At 32.5% G+C, this 16,173-nt stretch overlaps 1 protein-coding gene across 4 annotated transcripts in view; it reads left to right on the forward strand.

Annotated features, from left to right (window-relative positions):
- LOC117103251 overlaps window positions 1-16,173 on the forward strand; it is a 44,018-nt gene that overhangs the window by 16,673 nt on the left and 11,172 nt on the right. For 3 of the 4 annotated variants that reach the window (XM_033243812.1, XM_033243815.1, XM_033243813.1), the window contains exon 2: window positions 11,936-11,992. In XM_033243812.1, the coding sequence (XP_033099703.1) occupies window positions 11,936-11,992 (57 nt within the window). Of the gene's footprint in view, window positions 1-4,720; window positions 4,812-11,935; window positions 11,993-16,173 lie in introns of those variants that run through there. The other variant, XM_033243814.1, reaches the window with a different exon arrangement.

Genomic DNA, 16,173 nt, shown 5'->3' on the forward strand with positions numbered 1-16,173 from the left:
AAGTTCTCCCTAATGGCATGCTCCCTTTTTTTTTATAAAGATATTTTAGATATTTAAATCAATTCAACAAAGAATGTGGAATGCAATCATTCATTGGAATATTTTATTTTAACATCAGGTTGTGTGGAGCCTGTTGAGATTTATTTGATGATCAAAGTTTTTCAATTCAGTGCCCTAAGGCCCCCAAATGGCGCCTCCACTGATAGTGTGTACAATGTGTATTTTTGGAGGCTTGCATCAAGTGAACTGTGTTCAAGTTGGGAGCATGTGTCATAACCCACACATTTGGTTCTCTGTCACTAATACTGCAGATTGAATGATATGAACAACCATAGTTTCCCTCCACATCTTGGCAATACGGTACAGTTGTGTACTGTATATCCCCTTATAACTTGTTTACATCGTCGAAATGTCATCCTTGAGTCTATTAACTAGAGGATTTTCTTTGCAAAACAAACTATTATTAGATCAGCTAATGTCATATGACCTTATTATTATTAGCAAATTTCATATTATTTAATAGTTAAAAGATTTTTTATTTGAAATTAATTTCCATTAGTCTGTTGGAGAAGCTTTTGTTGTGGGTGGGGGGTGTTCGTGGAATGTTAGATGGAATTTGTAATTCCTCAGATCATCAGAGGAGGGTGGAAAAAATAAAAATAAAACTATGTATTCTTATTTAGCAAATATTTTGCCAAAATCATCCAGATGGAGAAGAAAATAAAAGATAAAATTTTATTGGTGAATGTAAACAGTGTAGTAATGGGACGGTTAAATGCTTTAAATTTCTATAATTAGGAAGAAATATACAAGTGTTATTTTTATTCTAAATTGTCATTGTTGGGCGATGGGTTCGTTAAACAAGGTATAAAAATGTCTCAACTTGAGAGCTTAGTCTGGGCCAATGGGAAAATCCCCTAATGCATTCTACCTGTAGGTGTTCCTAGCACTTTCAATTGTTATTGAACCTCAAATAAATACGTAAGCCAATCAGCAAACTGATTTTAAATTAATTGTTTGTTTTGTTTGTTTTTGCTCCTTAAACCTCATCTTTTCTCATAAATTTAAGCGCTGTGAAGCTCTGGTAAAATGTGCTATACAAATACTCATATATTATTTTTTGTTTATAATAATGTGTGAGAAGTAATATGTCATGTATAGCTATTTCGATTTTGTTTATGGCATCGTGCTGAAATTAACTTTTTTTTTATGGAATTAAAAAAATTAAATTTTTCTGTGGCCTATAGGAATATTTTTGGGATCACTGAAAAAAAAAAATTGAACTCTGAAGGACCAGTTATCTCGGCTAAGCGTACGAGTTCAACAAATTACCATTATTGTAAGGGTAATTACCACAATGGAATGGAATTATCCTAATGAAAGGGTAAATTAAGTCAAATAAGGTAAATCACCACAGATGAAGTACTTTAGCCTCTGGCTTATATGCCAACATTATTTAGTTCCATTCATTATGTATCTAACTAACCAGGGAAAGTTAGTAAGTAAAGTCACCTCTGTTGGGCTTCACAGAGAGGGTGAAGCCCACAATAATTTTATCTTTGCTAGGCCTATATTTCCATCATTAGACAGCACTGTACCAGATTTCAACATACGCCTAGAACACTCCTCCACTTCCCTACCATGCTTAGTAGTGTGGCTCTTCAAATGCCATGTTTATACATCTTCAGTTTAGAACTGCAAGAGGTCCGACTACCGGGGTTTTGTTGGAATGCAAATCGACTATCTCAAAAAAGTATTATCACAAACTAGAGGGCATCCTTCAAAGTAACGTAAAAGGCATTTGTAAATAGAGGTATGGGGACAGGGCTTTTTCTGTTTCAGCTCAAAAACTCAGGAACAGTCTTCCATTATATGAATCTGTGCATCGACATCTGTCAACATTTTCAAAACAAAACTCAAAACAGATTTTTTTTCCCTTTTAGTTTGTTTGCAGAACTGGGAATTCCAAGTGCTTCAAAACTAACTGTCTTACGCGCTATATAAATGTTATTTATTATTGTTTTTAACCTTTCATTGCGTGCATACAATATCAGGGCTGTCGGACCTCTTGCAATTTTATACTCTTTGATACCATCTAAAGTGTCACTTGTGGAAAGGTGGGCACTCGTGCTAGGCATAAACAAATAAAAAATTGTAAACATCCTGTCTAGTGGTCAGAACGTTGTGCACTATTGGTAAATTAGTGCATGGAATGGTAATTGAAATTCCAATGTTGATGACATTATTGATTTATTGTATATGATTTATTAATGAAATCTTTAGTACCTTAAAAGCTTTTTGTCTTAGGTCACTTTAGGTTTGAATTACCTTTGTTTACTACGATTCAAAAGCTGTAAGTAATTAATTAGTTTAATTATATCATATTTACTAATTAAGTAGAGAATAATCCAAAGGGTCTTAAGAATATATTATAATTCTAGGTGTTATTGCAGTGACCTAATTTAATTGAACTTTCGAAATAACTTTATGAGGGGAAGTCTGATTTTTTTGTGTATAAAGATTTACTAGGCACGTAACTTGAGCCACAATATTAGGAAAGAAGTCTCATTTTTTATGGTTGCGAACGTCAGTGTCAGTCGTGCCTTATCATCACCGTACACATTGCTTCTTGCAGTTTTTTTATCTGAGAAATTAGGATTATTGACTTTTCTGGTTAGGATGTCTCGAAAGTTGGACACTGTATCCTGAAGCAAGAAACGAAATGATGTTTTTAATTTCCCTGCCACAGATAATAAAATTTGGAAGAGTATAGATGTAGATGGATCCTATTCCAGAAAAATTAACGTTTCTTTACTGTGGTGTTGATAGATTTTTAATTTGAGTTTAAACTGTTATAACACATTAACTACATTATGTAGGCTTGCTCAAAGTCTGGTTTTTTTCGATTGTATAGTGCCAATAGCGAGGCAAAATGAGAGTAATGGGTTTCGAAAAATGTGGTGTTTATTAGTAAAAATAAAAAGGGGGTCTTACTATGCTTGTTGGTGGCACTGTTTGGGCTGTTCTGAATTATAATAATGGCTGGGAATCTAGGCTACTGTGTCCTATGTACGTTATACGTTATGGAATCTACTATACTTTAGACTATGTTGAGGTCTAGGATGCTATAAATTGAGGTTGTCAGTGGATTTGAAGGGTTACCGGTAAATCAAGACCTGACACCTTCTTATTTTTAATTTTTATTTAATCGTATGTTTTTAAGCCAAGTCGACTTCTGGCATGTTGTTGTCAAATCGACTCACTCAGCAGAATCATTTAATCTCCGAGATTTACTGTAGGTCTTTGTCCCGTGACCAGGTCCTTTCCGCTGAACCATGGATAAGGGGAACTCCAAGGGTGAGATAATTTTTTCAGAGATAATAATAAATGGGATAAAAGTCAGAGATGACTCATTTTTATTTTGAACATGGAAGCCAATAATTAAGTGTATTTGCCACCTCATTAAAAAATTGTTTTAACATTTTGTTTTAAACCTGCATGGTCTGTTTAGAAACAAATAATGACCAAATTTATTTAAAAATCAAGCAGAAAAACATCCAAACTATAGTAATATAACTGAAAACATTTTCCGATACGTCGGATAATAAAATGAGAATTAATTGGATATACTTTCTGTCTAGGCTTTCCTCTTGTTTTTACAATCATTGTGATGTCATAGGATAATATTAGCCATACCGCTTATTCAGTGTGGTGTCAATATTTTCCTGATGGTGGGGTTAAACTGTTAAAAAGGCTGAGTCTGTTAATTTCCAACCAGGGGAGGGGTAAGGGTTAAAAGCCCTGGTGCCCCTTGGCAATTATTTTTAAGTGACTGCAACTGTTCCTAAACATACTGTACTGTAGTTTGAGAAACATTTCAAAAATGATTATTGTTTTGTTTTTAGATGTAAATTTTTCCTTTTACGACCATTGTTGATTTGTTTGAAATCAGTAATATTTATTTCATATTAAAACAAAAAGTATGTAATGTTTATTTAAAAATTAATAAGAAAAAATATAATGATACATTTAATTGCTTCAATCTTTCAATTTTAAAAGTTAGTATAGTGAGTTCAAACATGTTACTCTCTATTTATCACTTACTCTTTCCCTTTGCCCAAAGGTATACACTCTCCTACTCTTTAATTAACTGAGAAGCTTTGAAGACTTTCTAGAAATACTGCATAAATTAGAGATTCATTTCCTTTAATTAAACGGAAAATTTGTATCATCAGATCAACTGATATCTATTGATTGTTTATAAACATATTTACAAAAGTACTGTACACAAAATATGACAAACAAAATTATTGTCGGTCATTGCTGTTCCACTGGGATTGGTCAGACATCTCTAGCATCATCCAGCAGCATTTTATTTAGACGTTTTTCTTGAAAAAATGGGAACTGTTGGCAAGTGTTTGTTTACGAGTTCTTTCCACCCGTACTTGAGCATACTGTACAGTAGTCAGATGAGGTCATGATGGAAGGGAAATTCAATTTCTGGTGGGGAATTTCAAAAATAACTAATTGAATTCCGTTATCTCGAGAGTGCTACGCAAGGATTTTACGATCCCCTCCGGATGGGCTTGTCTACCGCAGTCTGTGAATGATGTGTGTGCGTACATGACTCGCTGCAGTTCCGTGGGGTTTTCTAGAACACTGTTTATAATCTTTATTCGTGTTAGGCTTGCTTCCACTTCTTACTGCGAAAGGCTCACATGAAAGTAGATCAGCTGTGGTTATATGTTCATGAGATATTGTGAATTTGATATGGGATAATTGATTAACATGGGGCTTTTTGGACTATATAGGTAAGTAGTATGTATTATGTTAACACTAGGCCCTTAACATAATTTAGAAAGCATTTTTCATAATGATTTAATAAATGCTCAAATTTTAATAAAATCTCATAATTTTTCTTGTAATAGGTACTATATATTGCTGAAAATATATTATTTGTCAGTATTTTTTTTAAAATATACTTGATTAAGGATTATAGTTAATATTCTTTTTTATTTTATTTTGTAACATTGTTTTTTGTTAGGTAACTTTGTACGGTATGTAAATCTTTTTAATCATTATTTATTCTTTTTTACTAAATCGGTATATATTGTATTACAGTATATTGTTCTTGGTGTAAAATGTAAAATTATGCTGTATTAGTTGACAAGCAATCTTATCACTTTGTGTACAAAAGATATTCTTGAACAGTTTTTTTTTTTACTATGCTGTCTTTTATAATCTAATTAATAATATCTAGAACCATGGTGTTACAGGGAAATTTAAAGAACACAGACAAGACAATTTTGTTATTTTTCAACTTTCAAATTTAAATCTTGTTATAATTGAAGTCTGTATTGGTATTGTTGAAATAAAGCTCAAAATTCATCATTATTCTCTCCGAAACACAAAGAAATAATAAAATTATAATATTTTTTCATAAAATGAAATACTGTATAAATTGTATTCGTCGTTATTTTTAATACTTGAACGATAATCATCTTCTGTCAGCAATGCCTCTAGATGATTGAAAAAAATAAATGTTTTCTTGAGATTCGTCACGTGCTATGAATGCCTAATGCCTTTCACTATTCATCAAATGCCATTTCTTAATGAGGGCAGTGTAATAAAAAATGATTATATTTTGCCATGTCTGATAACATTAAATCCTTTTCATAAGATGAACAACCTTAGTGTGGTACTGCTAAGTAGTTGTTTGGTCATGTGATCAAGTATTAAGTATTGATAATAAAAAAAAATGAATAATTTTTGCTGGATAACATAAAACTATAGTTGTATTGTAGCCTAGGTACATGAGAAGACAGTGTAGTAAAAATGAATAATAATTTTGATCGAGAAATAAAATTCTAGTGATAGGAATTTAACTATGATGTTTTAAAGTAGCAGTCCGATAGGCTCTTGATATAATATTTAACAAAATATGATAATTGCAATGAATAATATGGACAGTTATGGTAGTTTACAGTGGTCATCCAATCTGGTCAAATGATCGAGTGACCATTATTAAAAGAAGTATTTTGATGAAAAAAAATGGACAAGTAATCATCCAATTTGGACATGTGACAGTATAGTTGTGATAAAATTAAGAAAAATTTCAATTGATTAACATTTGATCATCTAGTTTGGTGGTATGTTGAAAATATATATGATATTTTACAATGGGTACAACAAAGTTTAAATCTATTGCTTTTAATGTCCATATTACAAATAACATCTAATAGAAATTTGTTGTTTCTAAAATATGTTTTTGAAAGATAAACTGAGGAAGTGGATATTCTAGAAAATTATTGATTATTTTTTAAAATCTGTTTTACTCCATATAAGTATTGTAGTAAGATACTATATGGCAATATGGATTTACTTTAGGCCCCATAAAAAAAATTATTAGTTTATCACCCCCTCCCTCATCACTTTTGGGAAAATTCTGATTTTTCTTTTTGTTTTTTTTTTTTTAATCAACATATATTTTTATCTCAAAAAGTCATTTTTCCATCTTTTTTTGCTTAAAACATCAGGATTTCTTGCAAATATGTTTACTGGTAAAACAAAAACATCTTTTTTAATAAAAATTTGATTCCATTTTTATGACTTTTTATAAATTTGTCCTTGATTTACTTGCGAATGTCGATAAAATAGGGGCGGGGTTAGCCAAAAAAAAACAAAACCTCCCTTCCTCGTCAGTTTTTATTCTTTGATAGGGTGATAAACTAATAATTTTTTTTATGGGACCTTTAACCAGTAACCAGTATAATTAATAAAATCACAATTTTACATTAACAAAAAATGTCTATATTACTAGAAATTGCAAATTGCAAGTGAAGTGCTGCGAAGTACAACTGCATATAAATGTTCTTTATTATAGTCAAGTGAAAATAATGAATAATAAAACTATAACAAATATTATGAGACACAACCCATTGTCTATATTAGAACACTTCTCATTGGGTAACAAAGTCTGAATTTTTCATTTTTGTCAAAAAGTGTCTATAGTGTGGTGAATTATGGTTTAGGTTTTTTTAAATAAAGTTTCAAAAATGTCTATGTATGTGGAAAATGTAGTTGATTACCAAAGGTTACAATTTTTATTTTGAAGACTGCATGGTCTAGGAAGTGTTTTTTTTATGGGGCAAGTTTCCAAGGGCGGGTTTTCTAGGGGCGAGTTGACTGCCAAAGAGTGTTGCCAAAGTGCGAGCCAGCGTGTTATTTGATCACAAGTGCGAGACATATCACAAGTGTGAGCGAGCGAGCCATGACGTCACGACAATAGATAGAGACGTTAGCCAGTTGTGCGAGGTATCGGCTGAGATTTGTGAAGTACAATTCAAAAAACAACTATAGGTCTAATAATGAATTATTGTGATGTTAAATAGACAATGTTAGCTATCAAAGAGCGACGTTGTTTTTCATTGGGACCTTCGTCTTCAAGGCTAGGCCTATACCATCCTAGCTAGTCTAGGCCTAGAGTAGGATAAGGCTAGCGCGACATGCGGACGTTGGTACGAGTAGGCTAGTCTACAAACGTCGCCTAAAGTAATTGATTTTACCCGGCAGAACGAAAGAAGGAAACTCCGCTTTTCAGTCGTCTTAAGCACTCGTTTTTTGACAAACAATGACCTTTCAGAGGTCAAATTGCTGTCAAGAATATGAATTGGCTGCTTCGCAGCAATAACATAATACATGATCATAAATGATATGTGTATGTAGGGTAACACTGAAAGTCACTACTGTAACACAAGTGGCAGAATTAGAGAGAGCAAAACAGTAAATTGACAGTGTCATAGATGGAAGTGTTTGATAATCTCAGGAAGCAAGGATACTACGGAAAACGGAAGATTTAAAAGCAATAAAAAACGTAAGCTCTTCCATAAGGCTGGTATTAACTTGACAGAAGAAAAAATATTTGAAAGCTTATCCAGGGGGCAAAAGGTTATTCCACAGATTGAATTAAATAAATGATATAATTTAGAATCATACATTACATGCAAATACTGTACACTGTACAAGCAATTCAGGCCTAAACAATTACAAATCCAAATTTAACAAGAGATTTTAGTACACAATATTTCATTCTAATAGTAGTTGGGAAGATCAAGAAAGCAATCAATTGAAATAACCAAAAAAAAACATGGATATTGGTAGAAACAAAAACAAAAAACCAAAATGTACATGTGGTCAGGGAAACACTAAGGAAAGCCCATAAAATTATTTTTATATTGCTTATTAAATCCAATGCTCTTTTAAGTAAAGACTAAACTGGTAGGGCCTATCCTAATTGCCCAGTATGTGTATAATTTCATCAATCATATATTTGTTCAATGCAGGATCATCAAAATTATGTGAAAATATGGAACAGCCCTTTTAAAAGTATTAATTTATTAACTCACTTTTCTGTACATGACCTATATTTGACTCATTATAGAAATATCAGTCTTGGTTTCCTTCCTCGTTTCCTTTAGTTATTTTTAATACAAATATTTACTTAAAGATGTATTGTTCCATGCTAAATACCAAAAAATCATTAAAATATATTTTGAAATTAACTTGCCTATCCTGAAGTAACATAAAAGATGAACATAGAAATTAGTTGAAAATAAAACTCAGGATATTCAGTACTTTTATGACTAGTTTATTTGTGACAGTACACAAGCTTTCGTGCACACGGTGCACTTCTTCAGGTGAATGTGTGCACGAAAGCTTGTGTACTGTCACAAATAAACTAGTCATAAAAGTACTGAATATCCTGAGTTTTATTTTCTATTATATATTAGACTAGTACGGCTCATCTATTGTTTATAGAAATTAGTGTATTTAAAAATGTCTACCCATCAGTTTACAGCAAAAAATTATAGAAACACTTCCAGTCACTAGAAGTGTTTTATTATTTTTATTATAATTTTTTGGTTAAAAAATCAGGGTACACATTTTTTAAATTCAATAATTTTTATGCACAAGTTAATTTGTATGCTATTGCAATATGAGCAAGTTTATTTCAAAATTATTTTTTATGATTTTTTGACATTATAGCAAGGGACAATATCTTTAAGCTTAATTTTCAAAGATTGTTTTTGTAATATTTAACTTTATAAAAAAAGTTATTTTTGTTATTGTAGTGCCATAGTTCCTTGGGTATAAGCCCATCTCATGTAAGCACATCCTCTATGTTACACAGTGTCTTGTGTACTATACCAGGTGACTGTTGTAAATACTATCATAAAAATATCAATGGCTGGCTTTGAAGACATGCAGTGTTGAAATATTCTGAATGATTGTCCATCCCTACAAAATCATAGGACTTGCTGTCAATTTTAAGAAGGATCATCATTTTTTGTGAACAGGGGACAATTCCTCCAGAGTCCCATCTCCTAATTGGCCAAATTTTGTGTTCATAAGGGGTTTTATTTATACCAGGGATGATATTGAGCTGAAGCTGTTGTTTAGGCCCAATAAAAAAAAGTTGTTTTAGTTTATCACCCTCACACACATGTCTTCTATGGTACTGAAAAATAAAAAATTTCCAGCCTAGATAGGGTGATAAACTAATAATATTTTTTATAGGGCCTTATACTCTACTATACTTGCTTTGCAATACCGGAGTTTTGGGCTCAATTACACGAATAACATTTTCTCATATTCCTATTAGAAGTTTCATGCACTGAATGTAGACTGTGTATATAACAACACATTTATTGAAATTAAAAATCATGATAATAAATTTATTATTTTGTAGTTGTAATAAGACAATCTGAACTATAATTTGGTATGGCATACATCATGTACATTCTTCTATGGTATAAATAATTTAATCTGTACTCCTATCAGTATCAATAATAAATGGCTAATAAATGTTGCTAGGTAATGGTTATAATTCTAGTTGTGATACTGTATGCATCAATCTAATTATGTATTTATTTCATATGGTTTGAAGAGCAGTTATTACTCTATGCTCTATTAGTGTCTATGAATAGCCTGTTATTTATAGTCAAATTCTAGATAGCTTAACAACTGAGAGTTTCTGTGTAGTGTACAATTGCAAGGATTCTCCATTGATCGGAGCACTGTAAGTGTAAGTCATATTTTCTGATCTCCGAGTAGATTATTTTTTTCTAATTTAAATAATAATTTTGGATGCTACATTGTTTTAAACAACCTGTAATATATTTTATTAAGTGAGAATGTGTTAGGATCTTGGTGGAATCTATGTGAACAATGTTGGTTGATTGTACAGTATCAGTACATTCCTTTGCAGTGACTCAGATAGTGGGGAGGATTCATGTAGGAATGTGATGGTACAGTAATGTACATTGAATGCAGTTCAGAGAAATATAGTGTAGGCCTATTCTAAACCCATTCTACTATACAATACAAATGATCCTAAGTTTTGAAAATAACTGATCGTGAAATTTGGGGCGGTTAGCTTACAATGCAACTTTGTAATGTATTCTAAACAAATTAATTTTTATGATCATGTAATTTCTACTATTCATTTAATAATCAGATTATACCCCAACAAAGAATATTTTAAAAGCACAAGTCAAAGTGAGCATACTTTCTACAGTAGCTCTGTTTCCTTAGTGCAATTGCCATTTTGATCTAAAATTTAGAACATTTTCAGATATTTATATGAACTAGATTCAATGCACGTATAATGCATTTATAAGTATCTGGTGGGGAAATATGTTTGTTGTAGAAATCCATGTATTTTGAAGATTTTAAAAGGGCTTGTATCATTGGATAGTTATGGTGCTTAGGAACAGAATCAAATTTCCGTAGGAAAAATTTTTAGTAACAGCTTTTTTGTTACTCTGTCATTGCAACAGTTTAACCCCTTTGCATTAAGTCATTATTATGTTGCTACTGTATTACTTATGGCAATTTCCATTTCGTTATTGGCAAGCGTGGTCTCGCTTATGAAGGGTGCACGTCCCGTGCTCCCTTAATTCTATGTTATCCCCATGCGTCAGAGTGTGACAGAATGCTAGGCCAGTTGCCAACTTTGACAGACAAGTTTCCGTCCACAAAACGAACTTGTTTACCAGTGTTGTAATTGGAACGCGGTAGCCTTTGCACAAATTACCAGACAAGGGAAGTTGTAGCTCTGATATTGAAAATAGGAGGGCAACAAATTGCATCTTAGTGTGATCAAAACAATGTGTTGTACTGTAATGTAATAAGAGCTAATAAAAATTACAATGTCATCGTGGAATTATTTATTCATTATTTGATCAAGGATCAAAATAAAGTGATAAACATTAAAAGTTTTTCACTATATTTGATTTTGTCTGTACTTGTTTCCATTTTTTTATTAACATTATTTTTTATTTTAGTTTTCATTTTCTTTCTTGACTGCACAGTTTAATCAAATTATGTAACTTGATAATCACTTTAATCTAGTTCCTTCTTTATCTTTGAGATATTTATTTCCTTATCTGATTAATCAAATTGAACACTACAGTACAAATAAGACTTGTATAATCGTCATCATTCTTTTCTTAAAAGTCATACAGTACTGTAGCATCCAGTAACGTGTTGATTTCCAACAACACTATGGATGTGTGTATACTGGTTTGTTGGTATGTCTCATTCAGTGGCTACTCCAGTGAAGGAAGGAGGCTTAATTCGCTCCTTTGAACAGGCCAAGGCATTCCCTCTTGATATGCCGTTTACTTGCTGACAACACTAAAAAAGAAAAAGGCTTTTTTGAAGGCTTCCTTAGGAATTTGTCAGACCCATGTTGAACAATTTAGCCTACTACATGAATAGCCATAGAGCTTAAAACTGACCATATGCATCAAATTTTTGTCTGACAGACTCAACAATGTTTATTAGAATTTGATATTGTACAGGTAGTGTGTGCTTGTTTCAGACACTTAACTAAATAATCTTACAATGTGTGTTTGTTTTTTTTTTTGTATAGAGCAAAGGGAAGAAGTGAAGTTACTTCTTAAAGATGGACCAACTTCCACAAAACAAGGTATAGTACTTTTTAAAAATTCCATGGATCTATTGTGTTACAGTATTGTAAACATTTTGTTAGCTTACTCATACCCGATTCACACATACAAAAATCTTACCAAATGTAACAAAATGTAACCAAAAGTAACATTTTACGGCACTTGTGAAAGTACCTCCGTGTAATATCCTTGTAAAATCTCGGAACGTCTCGGTAATCTTCCGAGATGTAACATGGATGGATCTGCGCATGCGCAGGGATTTCAACACAACAACAATCTACTGTTTCACGGGTTCTTTGAATTTTCTTCCTTCTGTATACGATTCTGATCCACTAGAAATAGATAGGCCTAGTTTTTCTTAATGATGAATGAATTACCCTTATTGATGTTAATTAGTAATGGTAGAAGAAGAAGATATACATAAAATGAACGTCGGGATGGTGTTAGTACTATTACTAGTATTACAAGAGTCCGAGACATAAACGTTGGAAGCTATGCCTAGTTTAGTAGTAGTAGTAGTACAGCAGTTGTTAAGAATATTGATTGCTTCGAATGTTTACTGTGATGGTGAGTTCAACAGTCCCATCTGTGACAGGGGTTCTCAACTAGGCCTAGGCAAGACATCGCAGTACGGGTATTAGACTAACACACACTCCTACATTTTGATAACCAGTGATGCTGAAAGTAGCCCTTGATATTAGAGCCATAGATTTCATCTGGCCTTCTGCCTTACCATTTTGCCTGGTTTCTTGTCACTCTCTTCAAATTACCAAGCTGTTTTGCATCATCTTCTCTTGCATTTTCCTGGCACTTTGCCCTCAGTAGCTCAGAGTACTTAGAGCTCTTCCTATGCTTCAAATGAATTTCAGTGGCCGCTGACCAATATGCACATGCAAATAATGTATGTGGCCGAAGATGTGTTTATTTCATAGAAATTAAATGTGGGCTCTGCGTTTACAGTAAATCTAATGCTTATTGATAATTCATATTTCTTTAATTAGGTACTAAGTATACTCATTTTGTGGGAAATACCAGCCCTGGAAATACAAAATGCTATCAGTAAATTGAAATTAGCATTATGATTGAGATAAATAGCGCACCACATTTGAGCTAAAAATAGACTTGAAGTCTACATAACCTCAACTCTGACCTGAAAGTAGAGTAGGCTATTATTTCTGCACAAACCTTTAAACCTGAAGTACACCTACTAAGTAAATTTAGGTTTTTTGCCAAAAAAATGTGTATTGTTAAGATATGTGCAGCATCTGGTAAATTACTAGAAACCATTGGTAATAGGATGTGTAATAGTAACTTCAAGATACTGTGTTAAAGGAGTTTTTCTATTCATTTATTGCAACCATAAACTAAAAGCATAATTTGTATATTAGTTCGATTTTAATTAATTGTATCTTATACATTGGTATTAGAACAGATTGATTTCCAGATGTTGCTTTAGGTAACCACTGTTTCTAATCTACTTCAGTGTTTAGTTTTTGACTTCTCTGTTGAGCCAAGAAATGTGGAAAGCTTTTATTGGCAATTGGACAACTTCAGCAGACTGTATTTAGCCTGGTGCTTAAACACTGTAGTACAGTATACAACAATAATAATTTGGAGTTTAACATATTACATTTTACCTAAGATCATTTGCAAAATGATTCAAAGCATATTACTACAAGGCAGGGGGGCGTCTGAGGATCTTTTATTTATAGCTGTAACAGTTAAAACAGGAACCGCAATAAAATAACTTTTTTATTATTTGAACATACTAAAACCAATTGTAGAAACAGGCAAAATAAAAATGAAAAAAAAAAAAGATTGCAAGGATGACTATCCACTACCACTGTCAAATTCTCTAGATTGCTACCCAGCATGTTTCAAAGGAACCAGTTACATATTAATTTTGCCACACTGTACTTGAAGTGGTGTAGCTCGGTGGTATAAGATACTTGTCTTCCAATTCCGGTCTTCAATTTCTGCCAAAGATTTTCATCAAACCTAACCCATACTTCTAAGCCTCATAGTGAGACTATGCTGTTTGATGTTAAAAAATAAGAAAAATAAAATAATATTATTTTTTCACAAGATTTTCAATTTCTTACTTTATTTAACATTATGTCTCTTTGCCAATACAGATTTTTATTTCATTCCATAAAATACAGACAAAACTTAAAGGAAAAATGGACAATTTGAACAAATGAATTTTAAAACATCTCAGCTGCACCTGCTCTTCAACTCTATTGACAACTGAACAGCAAAAGATCAGTTTGTGTATTAAAAATAAATACAAATCCACAGGAAATAGTGAGAAGTACTAACAATAAAGACTGGATTTATTGGGGGAAAATGACACTAAAATGCCGCAAAAATAATGAGTATATAATTAGGTGAATCAGTAGGCTTTGAAGAAAGATATCACATCAAATAAATATAAAACTATTCAATTTTTTATAATTTTTTTTCATATTATTTGTTGTGTAGGCCTATATATTTCTTATATTATGTATAATTAATTATATTCAGAAAATGATATACTTAATGTGTTAAAGTTGGAGCATTAAGCAAATAATATTAATCCTGCAAATTCTATAGAGAGGAAGTAGTATTTCATGGCTATAAATACACATGGAAGTAACACTCGCTTTTCTCCCTTTGGTTTCCAGGTGTTAAAGATCTCAGTAAGAGTAATTGAGTTGTCACACTAAATGACAGACAGAGTAGTTAGAAGTCTTGACCTTGTTTTTAGAGGATATAGTTCTGTACTTAATCCATATAGCAAAAAAGGATTACCACCCTGTGGTCTATAAAAGACTATAAAAACAGTATTTTCTATTCATCTGTTTATTGGTGACAAGATTTTTTATGTTAGCTACATAATACATAGCTCAGCACAGCTAGACAATCACAGATTTTTGTGTGGACAACCACAATCCCTTTATGAATCTTCTGTTTCACTTTCACTGTTACTAGTGTTTATATTAACAGCTTCATTTGCATGTTTTGTACATTATAGTTCATAAGTATGTCCTGTATGTTTGAGTCAACTTTCTTAAATATTTCAGGGTTTAAATTAGTTAATAACAAGTATGTAACTTTTGCATGAACAGGTCTTTACAATCAGACACATTTAATCAGAATTGTGAAAGAATAAATAAATACTTTACAAACATATCATAAAGTAATTCTGTACATGTACTGTATACACACACATGAAGAAATATAAAATAAAATGGAAAGAAAATACTGTGCAATGATTTTCTTAATTTGCTAATTGTCTCCATAAGCTTTCATATGAAAGCAATTTTCCCAGACAGAGTTTCAAAAAGAGAGCTGTTAGGTAGGTATTTTTTTATTCACCTGGCACGTACACATACCCACCCACACAAACAATGCATTTCCAAAAGCTTTAACTGGAGTGATCAACACATGAGGAATTCTGTTGAAGGGAGTCACATAGTATTCTTCTAGACACATTAGAGACATACTACAGTAAGAACTAATGTTGGCTTCCTGGTTGTGGTCCTTAGAGGGAGACGTTCAAGTAGTAACACTGTATACGACTTTGACTTTCCTGTTGTCTGCAGGACGTCTGCTGCCTACACTGTTGGCAGTATTCAAGTTGTAAAAATAGAAGGATATGAAATGTCTTTAGGGAGGTGAATGACTGTTTTCACTCGGTATTGGGCTAGCCTTTTTCTTATCCTTCTCCAAACAGTCTTTCTCCAGGGAAACTTTACATGAAATGATAACCTCTTACTATATGTAGGCCATTATTTCTTGGAAGTGCCCTGTTTGTCACTGTCTCTTTTTAACAATGTTGATGCTGTGGCTGAAAGTAATATTAAATTGTCCAATTTATTTTCAGTAGAAAATTGCGTCCCCCTTCCCCCCCCCCCCTCCAATTATAATTATAATATTTTGAAATAAATTGATATTGGTTGTATAGACTTTAAGCATATCGGTACTGTACGTCCATTCATGCAATGTAAAAATAAGCACTGTCTAAATAACATTATTTAAACCCAAATAACTAGCTCTCATATGGTCTTTCTTACCAGGGGTGGCGGCAGGATTTGCCCGAGGGGGGTCCGAGGTCCGAGGGGGGGGATTTCCTTGACGAGAGCAAAGTGGGCGTGATCGAGCGTTGTTTTAAATCTTCCGAAAGTGGTGGGGGGGGGCGAATCCCCCGAAAACTTTTGAC

This window comes from Anneissia japonica, unplaced genomic scaffold, assembly GCF_011630105.1.
Source record: "Anneissia japonica isolate Jap-2015-1 unplaced genomic scaffold, ASM1163010v1 scaffold2207_len539183_cov196, whole genome shotgun sequence".
NCBI lineage: Eukaryota > Metazoa > Echinodermata > Crinoidea > Comatulida > Comatulidae > Anneissia > Anneissia japonica.